Source organism: Suricata suricatta, chromosome 10 (genome assembly GCF_006229205.1).
Source record: "Suricata suricatta isolate VVHF042 chromosome 10, meerkat_22Aug2017_6uvM2_HiC, whole genome shotgun sequence".
Taxonomy (NCBI): Eukaryota; Metazoa; Chordata; class Mammalia; order Carnivora; family Herpestidae; genus Suricata; species Suricata suricatta.
Window position 1 is genome coordinate 30,466,238 of NC_043709.1, and position 12,302 is coordinate 30,478,539.

The 12,302-nt window shown below is 33.8% G+C and overlaps 1 protein-coding gene across 1 annotated transcript in view; it reads left to right on the forward strand.

The window, feature by feature from the left end:
- The window catches only part of CEP290 (centrosomal protein 290), an 85,159-nt gene that overhangs the window by 8,141 nt on the left and 64,716 nt on the right, over positions 1-12,302 (forward strand). The window contains exons 7-14 of the mRNA XM_029955359.1: positions 752-805; positions 1,529-1,681; positions 2,101-2,283; positions 2,916-3,005; positions 5,592-5,714; positions 6,766-6,889; positions 10,893-11,065; positions 11,732-11,894. Of these exons, the coding sequence (XP_029811219.1) occupies positions 752-805; positions 1,529-1,681; positions 2,101-2,283; positions 2,916-3,005; positions 5,592-5,714; positions 6,766-6,889; positions 10,893-11,065; positions 11,732-11,894 (1,063 nt within the window). The remainder of the gene's footprint in view (positions 1-751; positions 806-1,528; positions 1,682-2,100; positions 2,284-2,915; positions 3,006-5,591; positions 5,715-6,765; positions 6,890-10,892; positions 11,066-11,731; positions 11,895-12,302) is intronic.

Below are 12,302 nucleotides of genomic sequence, written 5' to 3' on the forward strand. Positions count from 1 at the left end.
CCAAGAGGGAAGGGGTTTGGACAATGGATGAAAAAAACCTATGATAATGGTAATAATATTTGCCTGTTTGGGGCAACAAAAAGAGTCACAAGTGAAATCATCTATATGAGGAGAAGGAACACTTCATAATTTTTTTTATTATTTCATGCACTGAGCATTGTGCTAATGACTTTATATACAATGTATTTAATTTTTACATCATCATAGGAAATGGAAAAATTGAATTTAAGAGATGGTAAATGACTTGTTCATGTTCTACTAGATAGAAATTGGTGGACAAAGAATATAAACTTGGGCCAGTCTGATTTCAGATTGCTTCTTTTTAACCATTATCTTGTACTGCCTTATATTTCTAAGTAGTTTAATGCTCACCAGAGCACAGAATGTTCTAGCCCTGACATAGAAGAACTGCAAAATGCTAAAGATTTTGGACAGAAAATTACTTATTATATAGGTTTTGGGGGCAGATCATTAGTTGTTTCTGTACACAAAACTTTGGTTAGAGTTTTGGTTTTAGTTTGCTTATTGAAACTTCTACACTTAACCTGTTTTATTTTTCCCAATCCTTAGATTTCACAAATTTTGGATTATTGTTCAGAACATCTTGGATCAACATGAAGTCCTTAACAGTTATTCCTTCTCTACGTCATTAGAGTGGATTTAAAATTTAAATTGATTGGCTGAAAACCTGGTTTTGTATTGAATCACTGCTGAATTTTATTAAAATTTTTTTTCTTTTTTGCTATTTTAGTTGGCTCTGCGAAATGAGGAGGCAGAAAATGAAAACAGCAAATTAAGAAGAGAGGTTGGTAAAAAATTTTAGTAGTTGTGGCAGTTCAACAAAGATACTTTTTAAAAAAGTTTCCATAAATTTATACTCTAACTAGAACTGGATTCTTCTAATTAATGCTTTCAAGCTCTGATTTTATGATATGAATTTGTCCCAGGGAAATGGAAAATGAGAATTGAAGCCATTAAGTACTGTATTCATCTCTTACTTTATGTGGGTAAATTTTCCTAGCTATTCTTTGTTACTTTGCTAATTGTACAACTGGATTTCTGTCTTATTGCTGTTATTTTACTTACTGTTCTTTTAAATGTTTTGTTTTTTCATGAAATCTTAAAAGTTCTTTATTATTTGGTTTTTCCGAGCCAAATAATGTTTGTGCATTGTTTATAATAGGAGTTCTTACCTTTTTAACATAATCAAGATATTCTTTGTTTTGGTTCATTATAAATATGCTTACTTTCTTTGATTATCCAAAATAATATCTCATTCTCCTATAATTTCTCTTTTTTGTTTTAATTTCTAATGCCTGTTTTTAATTATATGTTACGTTTCTCATTTCTAATTACCTTTTTCCTGTTCTTTTCTGGAGAACAAACGTCTAAAGAAAAAGGTGAGACTTTAAGGGTGGTGAGACCTTGGGAATTTCAAGATCTGTTTTGAGATCCCTATTGAGAGGATGAAATTTTGTTTCTCTAAATAGTTTCTTAATAGAAAATATTGTATTTCGTCTGCCTCCAGAATGAGCAACTTCGTCAGGATATTATTGACTATCAGAAACAAATAGATTCACAAAAAGAAATACTTTTATCAAGAAGAGGAGAAGATAGTGACTACCAATCACAGTTGTCTAAAAAAAATTATGAACTTGTCCAATATCTGGATGAAATTCAGGTAAAATAGAAGTCAGTTTCAGGCAATGATTCTTATAAAACTTTAATTTTATTATAATGTAAATCTAGTAATTGGGCCTACATTTAAATCCTTTAGTAGAAATCTGTGACTGTGCATTTCTAAATGTGAAATAAATTACATCTTTAAAGTTACAAATCTTGCAAATTAATTTATTTTATATGCCTATCTTGGGCATTGTTTAAAAAGAACTAAACTTTTTTTAGATGCAATTTGCTTGATATTTAATTTGATTTAATTGGTCAAAAACAGTTGGTACTACAGATCTAGTAGAAAGAATTGTTTTGATCTAATAGATCAAGTGGAAAAATCCTCTGTTCTCCAGCAGATAGTTGACTGTGTTTAACTTTAGTTTAAATTTCAGTTTCTTAAGTTAACTATTGTGTTTTTAACTTTATTAGACTTTAACAGAAGCTAATGAAAAAATTGAAGTTCAGAATCAAGAAATGAGAAAAAATCTAGAAGAGTCTGTACAGGAGATGGAAAAGATGACTGATGAGTATAGCAGGATGAAAGCTATTGTACATCAGACAGATAATATAATGGACCAATTAAAAAAGGAAAATGATCATTATCGGCTTCAAGTAAGAATTGCTTAGACTCATTTGTGCAGACTTCATATCGTATCATTACTATTTATGTGAAACTGCAGAGTACCTTAACTTTCTAGGATATGCAATTTTGTCTTATGCTATAATATATTCTCTTATACTGTAATATGTTGCCATTATGATCTGTTTGTCCATATGTGTTGCCCTAATCCCCTTAATGTATGCTTGGTCATTCTTGCCATTTAAAATGTAGAGTTGATACCTGAATGAATGTGTAGATGGCAATCCTGGGAAGCTAATAAATGTAGAGATTTTCTACTAAAGATTCTTAGAAGCCCTGTGGACCATGAAGTTAAATTTTACACCTTAAAATAAATGTAAATATCCTGGAAAACAAATACATTGCTCATCTTTTACATGGTATTAAACTCATGTAAAAAATAGAGTAAGGCTCAAACACATAGTTCTCTAGTAATGACTATTATACATCTGTAATGAGACAGAAACTACAGAACTGCTCCCATAATGAATGTGCACTGGTAATGAATACATGTCTGAGGATGTATAATGTGTATATGTAATGTATGTGTAAAAATGCATGTATAACAAATATGTATATATTGTACTATTTTGCAATAATTCTTGAAATAATTGTTGTGTCTTAGGTACAGGAGCTTACAGATCTTCTGAAAGCAAAAAATGAAGAAGATGATCCAGTCATGGCTGCTGTCAATGCAAAAGTAGAAGAATGGAAGGTGATTTTTTTCAATTGATATAATAGGTTTTGCATTTGTATTTTTGATTTCAGTTTCTTAACTTTCTTTAAAGGTCTTTGGTAGTTGTCTATGTCTAAATCATAACCTATTTGTCATCTAAAATAGATAATTCTAAGTGAAATTAATATACCTTTCACATAACTCATAGTTACCTTGGATAATGTATTATAGTTCTAAGTTTAATTTTCGTTTTTTTTTTAACTCCCCTGTCAAATCAAACTATTGGTTTTCAGTAAAAATGGATGGAAGGAAAGAGATCTTTCAGAATCATCTGTGAATTTTCTTCCAAAAAACACCTTTCAGGCTCTTCATCACTCTCCAACTCCAACCAAATCCCCTGCCCTTACTATATCAGAAGCTAGGATTATGATAACTGTATATTTTGAAAAAAACTCTGAAGCTATTCTGAATGAATAATTCTAATTTTCAAAGCTGTCATTTCCATAGTCATTGACTTTAAAAGTTCATATAAATATTGTTGGCTATTTGGAATTGGTTATCTGGGAAGCTCAGATAACCTATATTTTAAACAAAAGTAGCAGCTGTGGAAATAAGGCCTAGAGAGTCAATTTGAGATCAATATACTTTCTGTAAAAGGCCAGAGAATAAATTTTTTTAGATCATCTGGTCTCTGGTATAACTAAACTCTGTTATTATAACATGAAAGTAGCCACGGACATAGAAAAATGAATGAGCAAGGCTGTTAACCTAATACAGGTTTATAAAAATAGGCAGCAGAACAAATTTGGCCTTTGATTCTGTTTATTCACCCCTGGATAAAAGGTTTTTACATCATTTTAATTTGGGAGAGGGAGATGGTAGTGTACTATTCTTCTGTACTTTACTTTGTTTTTACTTGATATCTTTAAAGAATGATACATACAGTACTGCTTTGTTCTTTTTAATTGCTTTGTAATTTTTCTTTATAGATAGGTTATTTATTGAATTGATTTCCTATTGTGTGACACTAGCGGGTTTCTGATTTTTGATAGAAACAATGTTATAGGGGTGCCTGGGTGGCTTAGTTGGTTAAATCCGACTTTTGGTTTCAGCTCAGGTCATGATATCATGGGTTCATGAGTTCCAGCCCCACTTCGGACTCTGCACTGACAGTGTGGAGACTGCTTGGGATTCTTTCTCTCCCTCTCTCTGGTCCTCCCACAACTTACTTTGTCTCTCTCTCTCTCTCTCTCTCTCTCTCTCTCATAATAAATAAATTTAAAAAAAGAAACGTTATAATAAATTCTTAATGTATTTGTCATTTTGTAAATATGTAGATAAAATTGCTACAAGTTGTAATATATGTCCAAATACATACCTCCAGTTTGACACCTGTCTTTGGGCTTTATGGTACTTTTTGCTATAAGGTATTTCTTATTATATTATGTAGTTTATTTTTTGTGGCTTTAGAACTTTGTATCATAATTAGACTGAGTATAAAATTGTTTTCTCATATTTTCTTCTAGTACCTACTGGGTTCATCTTTTACATTTAAGTCTTTGAAGCATATATAATTAATTTTGGCATGAAGAGTGAGGTATGGATGTAGCAGACCTACTGTGTCATCCAAACATTATTTACTGAACATTTTATCTTTCTTCCACTGAAAGAGTTTCATTTTTAACAGATATGAAACTTCTTTTGAATTTGAATTTAGTTTTGGACTCTCACCTTTATATTGCTGGATCTATTTTCTAACCCTATGTCCTTGTTTTAGGTATTGTTATGTGAAAATATTTGTAAAAGCTGTTCATTTTTTAGTTTTTAGATGCTTTCCTATGAACTTGTTTTTTTAAATGTGAATTTTAGAAATAGTTCTTAAAAATCTTATTTTAGAGGTGCCAGGTTGGCTCAGTTGGTTAAGTGTCCAACTTTTGATTTCGGCCCGGGTCATGATCTCAAAGTCCTGACATCAAGCCTTGTGTTGGGCTGGGCTGGGCATGGAGCCTGCTTGAGATTCATTCTCTGTCTCTCTCTTTCTCTCTCTCTCTGTCTCCTCCCCCCCTTACTCATTCACTCATACTCTCCATCTCTCAAAAAAAAATGAAAAGAGAAAATCTTATTTTATTGGATATGTGATAAATTTATAAACTAATTTATAGTTGATTTTGATATTTTAGCAAAGAACACAAGACCTCCTCCATTCAAAATATTTTTTTTATGCCTCTTGGTGGCATTTTAAGATTTTCTCCATAAAGATTAATTGTACAAAACTTCTTTGTAGTTGTATGAAGGTATTTATAATTCTGATTTATGAATGAGTTTTGCAAGCTTGAGATTGTTTAAAGATTGAATTTCTGAAATAAAATATTTTTTTAAAAATTAAAAGAAAACAACAAATTAATGTATTTTTTTGAATCATTTCTTATTTGAACTTAAGATTATACACACAAAAGGAACAATGATACTCAAATAGTTGCTGATACTTTGTTACTTCAAAGTGAATTTTATTTCCTGTATTTTCTTGAAATCTGCTAAGGATATATATTAGAGTATTTACCATAAGTGAAAAATGATTTGTTACTTTTCCTTTTATGTAACAGATTCTATGTTGTTTATATCTAGTTAATTTTGTCTTCTAAAGATGATGAAATTATTGAATATCAGCAAATGTTACATAACCTGAGGGAGAAATTGAAAAATGCCCAGCTTGATGCTGATAAAAGTAGTGTGATGGCTCTACAGCAGGTAAAACCTTCTCAGAATTTGGTTTAGTAAAGTGGGCAGTGTGTCTAACTTAGTGGCTTGCACCAATGGGTATATAATAAAGTTTTTTAAAGTCCAGTCCCAAGAAATAATTAGAATTAAGTTTAGAGTTAGGAATAGAATTATTTTGTGTATTTTTCTATGTTGATGCAGATAATACTCGTTTTGTTTTGATTGGGGATCATTTAATAAGAAACTTAAAAACTTTTGGAAACTTAAAATATCTTCGTACTCTATTATTAACATTTATTATATCATGCGTTAGCACTGAAATGTCCTGTATAACATGAAAAAAGCTAAAAGTGCAGTTGTAATTTGTGCTATATAAAGGTTTTACTTTTGGGGCACCTGGGTGGCTCAATCGGTTGAACGTCTGACTCTTGATTTCTGCTCAGGTCATGGTCTCATGGTTGGTGGGATCAAGACCCATGTCAGGCTCTGCAATTAGCTTGGCACTCTCTCTCTGCCCCTCTCCCGCTCCCTGCTATCTCTCTCTCAAAAGAAATAAACATTTTAAAATAAATAAATTTTAAAAAGTTTAAAAAGATTTTTCTTTTGGTATTAATATATTCATGTAGAAGTTATACTTTTATCATCTGTGTTCTGTGGTCATAGACCAAAAGAAAAGGGAAATTTGGGTATTTGGAGGATAAGAACAATTGCAGTGGACAATATTTTGAATGAAGTACTGTAGGGTAAAAGATGGTAATGGATGGACCATGAGGAATGGTAGCTGAAAGGAGTGATATGAAGCCATCAATATTAAGAGTTCTGGAATTCCGTTTGCCGGGATGTTAGTCGTTATATCCATCTGTATTAGAGTGACAGCAGTGTACCTAAAATTGTACCTAACGTTGTGTAGTGCAGTCGAGGTATAAAAAGTAGTAAAAGGCATAGTTTTGACCCCTAATAAATATATTCTATAGTCTTGTTGAAAAAAAAAAAAACATAAGACCTACTTTTTCCCTTACTTTTAAAATGTATGTTAACATCCATGAAGAAATAACATGTCATATTCCAAAATATTTTATAGGGTATACAAGAACGAGATACTCAAATTAAGTTGCTCACTGAGCAAGTGGAACAATATACAAAAGAAATGGAAAAAAATACTTTCATTATTGAAGATTTAAAAAATGAACTTCAAAGAAACAAAGGTAATTCCCTGTTTAATAAGTATATAAAGTTATTTTATGCACCATTCAATTTTACAACTATTTTTATTGTCTTGTTATTAGATATATTATTGATTTTTCTTTTTGAATTTTGTATTTTCAAAAAATTATACAGTATGTTATTAACTACTTTACATATATTACTAGTGTTTAAATTTGTAAGTGATGGAGTATTTTCTATAATTTTTCCCTGATAAAAATTACATGAAACTTTATTACCAGATTAGTTATATGAAGAAATGAAAAATGGTGATATAATTGATTATAGTTATTTATCCCCCTATTTATAATTAACAAAGAATAGAAGAGAATAAAATTGTGATTAGTGTAGCAGCATAGTAGATAGTTTTCAGAAGTTATTTGACTCTTCAACATTTGAATTAACCTTACCCAATTTAATGTCTCATGTTACTCTCCTTACCCTGGGTCATACTACTTTGCCTGGTGCATCTGGGTATAAGCACTTAAAACATCAGTGGTCTTCTATTTCCACAGCACAACATACCATAGTTATACCAGGGCACATTAATCCAAACTATTTATGATAAATTCATGACATTTACTATAGTAAATATAGTGGCTGAAGCTAAAAAATAAGTCACAGCGGGAAATAGCTAGGGAATGTGTATGTGTTTACGTGTAAGTGAAATAATGGTGGTGGTGGTAGTTGGAGTTGTGGTTGTAATTTATTTTTTTAATTCTTTTTTTAAATTTTAGAGAGAGAGTGTGTGAGGGAGAGAGGCAGAGGGAGAGAGGCGCAGAGGGAGAGATCTCAGCGTGGAGACCTACATGGGGCTTGATATTACAACCCTGGGGTCATAACCTGAGCCAAAATCAAGAGTCAGAGGCTCAACTGACTGATCCACTGTGTGGTTGTAATTTAGATAGTGAAGCAAAAACCTCATTGAGGAGATACTTGGACAGACACAGGAAGTGAGGTAGTATGCCATGCAGATATCCCTAAACAATGGGAATAAGTGTAAAGGCCCTGAAGCAGGAGTGTACTGAGCATGTGGAACAAGAGTTCTAGAAGCCTTTGTGGCTGGAACAGTGGGCGAGTGGGGTAGTAGTAGGTGATGAGATCAGAGAGGTAACCAGGGGCCAAATCATATGGGGACTTACAGTTCACTTTATGGCCTTTGGCTTTTATTTTAAAGTGAGACGCACCAAAGAACATTTCGGAAGGTGGGGGTGATATAATTTGACCTCGGTTGTGTCTTCAATAGACCATAGGGGCGGTAAGGGCAGAAGTTGGCAAACCTGTTATGAGGCTATTGCAGTAATCTGGAGGGAGATGCTGGTAGCTTAGAGCTTGGCAGTAGTCAGTTGTAGTCCATTCAGAATGTGTTTTAAAATGATAGCAGTGGGAAATGTAGACAGATCAGATATGAGATGTGAGAGAGTTATCAGGACTTTCTAAACACTGGGGAAGACTGTGTTTGCAGCAGGTTCAGGAATGATCAGGTACTTAGTTAAACAGGACATGTTAAGTTTGAGATGCTTATGAGACATCAGACTGAAAGTATTAAATAGGCATTTGTATATATAGAAGTCTGAGATTTAGGATAACAGTCCTAGGTGAAACATATAAATTTGGGAACGATATGCATAAAAGTCATAAAGCTGGCTGAAATCATCGGAGGAACAAATTGTTAAGAAGAAAAATACAAAGATTGAGCCTGGGAATGCTTTTACTTAGAGACTAGGCAGATGAAAAGGAGCAACCAAAGGAGTCTTAGAGATAGGAGGAATATCAGGAATGTGTAGAGTCCTGAGAGCCACGTGAGGAAAGTCAGCAAGGAAGAGAGTAAGCAACGATGTTCAGAGCTGTATTCAGTGCCTCTGCTAAGTCAAGAAAAGCAATGAAAATTGACTAGTGGATTTAGCAGTGGTCATTTTTGCTTTAAGAGAAAGTGGGAAAGATGAAATAGAACATAGAAACTCTTTTCAGGACTGTTTGTATGAAGGGAGGGGGGGAAATGGAATGGTAACTTGAAGGGAAAAAGGCATGAAGAAAAGTCTTTTTCTTTTTAAAATGGAAGAAATAATCATGCTTCTAGGTTAAAGGAAAGATCCATTAAAGAATAAAATTGATTGATGAAGCAGGAGAGAGAGAGAACTTCTGGAGCAATATCCTCGTGAAGGCATTGGGATCTAGTGTTCCCGTGGGGTAGTTGGCCTTAGGAGCAGAGAATTCACCTGTGGTAACAGGAAGGAAGGTGGAGTGTGTAGATACAGATGCAGGTGGCTGCGGGTGACCTGATGGTGGGAACAGGTAGAGCTTCTGTACTGATTGCTTCTCTTTTCTCGGTTAACAAGGACGCAAGTTAGGATTGGGGAAGATGTGTTGGAAGTTTGAGGAGAGAGAAGGTGTATAATGGCTATCTGGAAGAGTGAATAGACTAGGGAAATGGAATATGATTGTTGAGCCAACAACAAGGCCCACTGTTATACTTATTTCTGTGTGTGTACTATCCTATTTATTAGAATTATACTTTGACAGTAGTTTAAACTGCTTTAAGAGGGTAACTGATGCCATGGGTTTTGCATATTCCGAGCACAGGGGAAAAAAAAGGCAGTTGATCTCTGGAATCAAATAAGAAACAGGTCTTGTTTAATGACATTTCAGTCAGTCCACAGTCATATGACCCCTAAAGTCCGCAGAAGGTGTGTCTCCTAGAATATTCTCTAAACTTGGAGTGAATATGTAAACCGGCAGAGGTTTTCCTTTCATTGTCTAAGATTCGTTTTAACTCTTAGAAGTAGAGATTTGAAAAATTGTGACAAAATCAAGATAGAAGTTTATTTTTCTCCTTGTGTAATTATGTAGAATTAGGCAGTCCACGGTATTGCCCTCATCTATCTTATCAAAGATGGACCTTTTTCCCTCCTATCCATATCCCACACTGCAAGGTAGAGGAAGCAGGCAGAACGCATATGACACACACTGAAGGAAGGCGGGTACGTATGTTGTGGAGGGCCAGGAGAAGGAAGGAAGAGTAGATACTGGGTGTGAGTCAGCCTCAGTTACATTCTCCATCTAGGCTTTTCACTCCAGAGAGTGGGGCTCATTCCTTATCAACATGTGTGATCTCCCATACTAACCCAGTACCACCTCTGCATAAGTATGTGCTCCAAATCTGTGGGTGCTTATGGGTAAGAATGATTTGTGTCGATCGTAGGAATATATTTACGTATAAATATATATATTTACGTCTAGCAACAGTTTGGTAAGGAAATTGAAGTGATTTTGTAGCTATTAAGTTTAGCTGCAAGTGACAGAAAAAAATCAAATGTAACAGTGGATTAAACAGGACAGAAATGTATTTTTCCACGTTGTAAACAAAGTTGAGGCAACTAGTTTGGGGTTGGAGTGATACCTGCACAAATGTTGGGTACCAGGTACCCTGTTACTTGTTCTGCCTATCTTAACATGCAGTCTCCATTTCATGTTCTGAGTGTTTGAGTTCCAGACTTAATATCTATATTCCAGCTAGCAGGAAGGGATAAAGAGGACAGAGTCAATCCTCTCCTTTAAAAACATTTCCTGAAATACACATATGGCTTGTCTGCTTGTATCCCATTAGTCACAACAACCACATCTAGCTGTTGGGGTATAAGTGGAAATTTAGTTTTTATTTCAAATGGCTGTGTGTCTAAGTAAAGTTGCAAAGCTCTAATGCCGTGGACAAAGGTTGGACACTAGGAACAGACAGCTTGTAGTTTTTGCCACAGTGATCATTCTTTGTAGAGCGGTGTTTTGCCATCTTTTAAAATCCATAACCTTTCAGCTAAGATTTTATTCAACTTTTTAACTTCTTTTATCAGTAAAATAAAAGCAAATTTATTTTACAAATATAAAGTTATAAATTAATATTAAAGGGAATTTTTTTCCTGCCTTTGCATATTGGAATCAAGGATTTAAAGGAATAAGTAATCAATTCAATTCAATTAATTCATGATTTCTTTTTTTTCCCCCCTGTAGGTGCTTCAACTCTTTCCCAGCAGACTCATTATATGAAAATTCAATCGAAGGTTCAAATGTTAGAAGAGAAAACCAAAGAGGCTGAGAGAATAGCTGAACTGGCTGAGGCTGATGCCAGGGAAAAGGATAAAGAATTAGTTGAGACTCTAAAGCGATTAAGAGATTATGAATCGGTGTGTATTTTTGTCCTGTCCATCAAGGAGCTTTACGTTATTCTTGCCACTTACAGTGAGACTGTTTTGTGCTCTTTACCGTGTACCTTTAAAAACCTTCAGAAGTGCATCATGATACAGGTTGTCTCACTCAGACTTTTGAGTAGCTTTTACTTCTCAGCAAGAGAATTGTTTTCTAATGATGTGATCGAAACATTTCACCCAGATAGCAGCTTTGGTGAAGCAGCGAGTTTAGTGTCTTTGTCCTGATGTGACACCACTGGTTTATTTGATAAAAGTTATTTCAGGGACGGTTTTTCGCTCTACTGTGCTGACGTGCAGTACTTTCTCTGTACGTTTAGTACTTTTAAGTCTAATTACCACTAAAACAGGCAACTAATGACTTACGTAATCTTATAGGATGACTGATTTACTATTCTTTCCCTATATTTTGTTAAGTGTTTTATATGCCATTTTCTGAGCCACTTTGTTATTAGGATGCTATACTGGGAAGTTTCAACTGTTATATTTTCCATCATTATTGCCTGACCATAAAAAGCATTTAATAACACAAATCTTACATATGTGTGTACTTCCTTTCAGACTTAATAAGAAAATAATTTGGTAAATTTGATAATTTATTCAAATAAACTATGTTATACTTAAATTAGATTGGATACTTTTCAGGGAGTATATGGTTTAGAAGATGCTGTTATTGAAATAAAGAATTGTAAAAACCAGATTAAAATAAGAGATCGAGAGATTGAAGTATTGACAAAGGAAATTAATAAACTTGAGTTGAAGATTAATGATTTCCTCGATGAAAATGAGGCACTTAGGGAGCGTGTGGGTGAGTCATCTTTTAAGATCCGTAGATTGATCAACCCCAATTGTCAAGTCATTCTTTTGTTTTTCTTTTTGTTTGCTCTTTATTACTTTTAAATAGTTGAGTGCTTCACCCCCTGCCCTCTGAATTCTCTAAAAACATTTAAAACAAAAGTGGAGCTGCTCTGACCGAAGTGGGGTTGGGGATTTAATTGGGTTGGGATGTAGATGGTCAGACCTGGAGTAGGGTTTTTATTCAGTCTGGATCTCTTCAGTAATAATTGGTTGTTTAAAAACTGAAGGTCTCCTAAGTTAATAGCACATGCTAGAAGTTAACCCCTCTCCTTTTTTCCCAAAAAAGTAGGGTCTGTATGACCCATGTTAGTTTGTAAAATGCTCTTGTTCAATAAATTCATGAGGACATTGAGAAGTA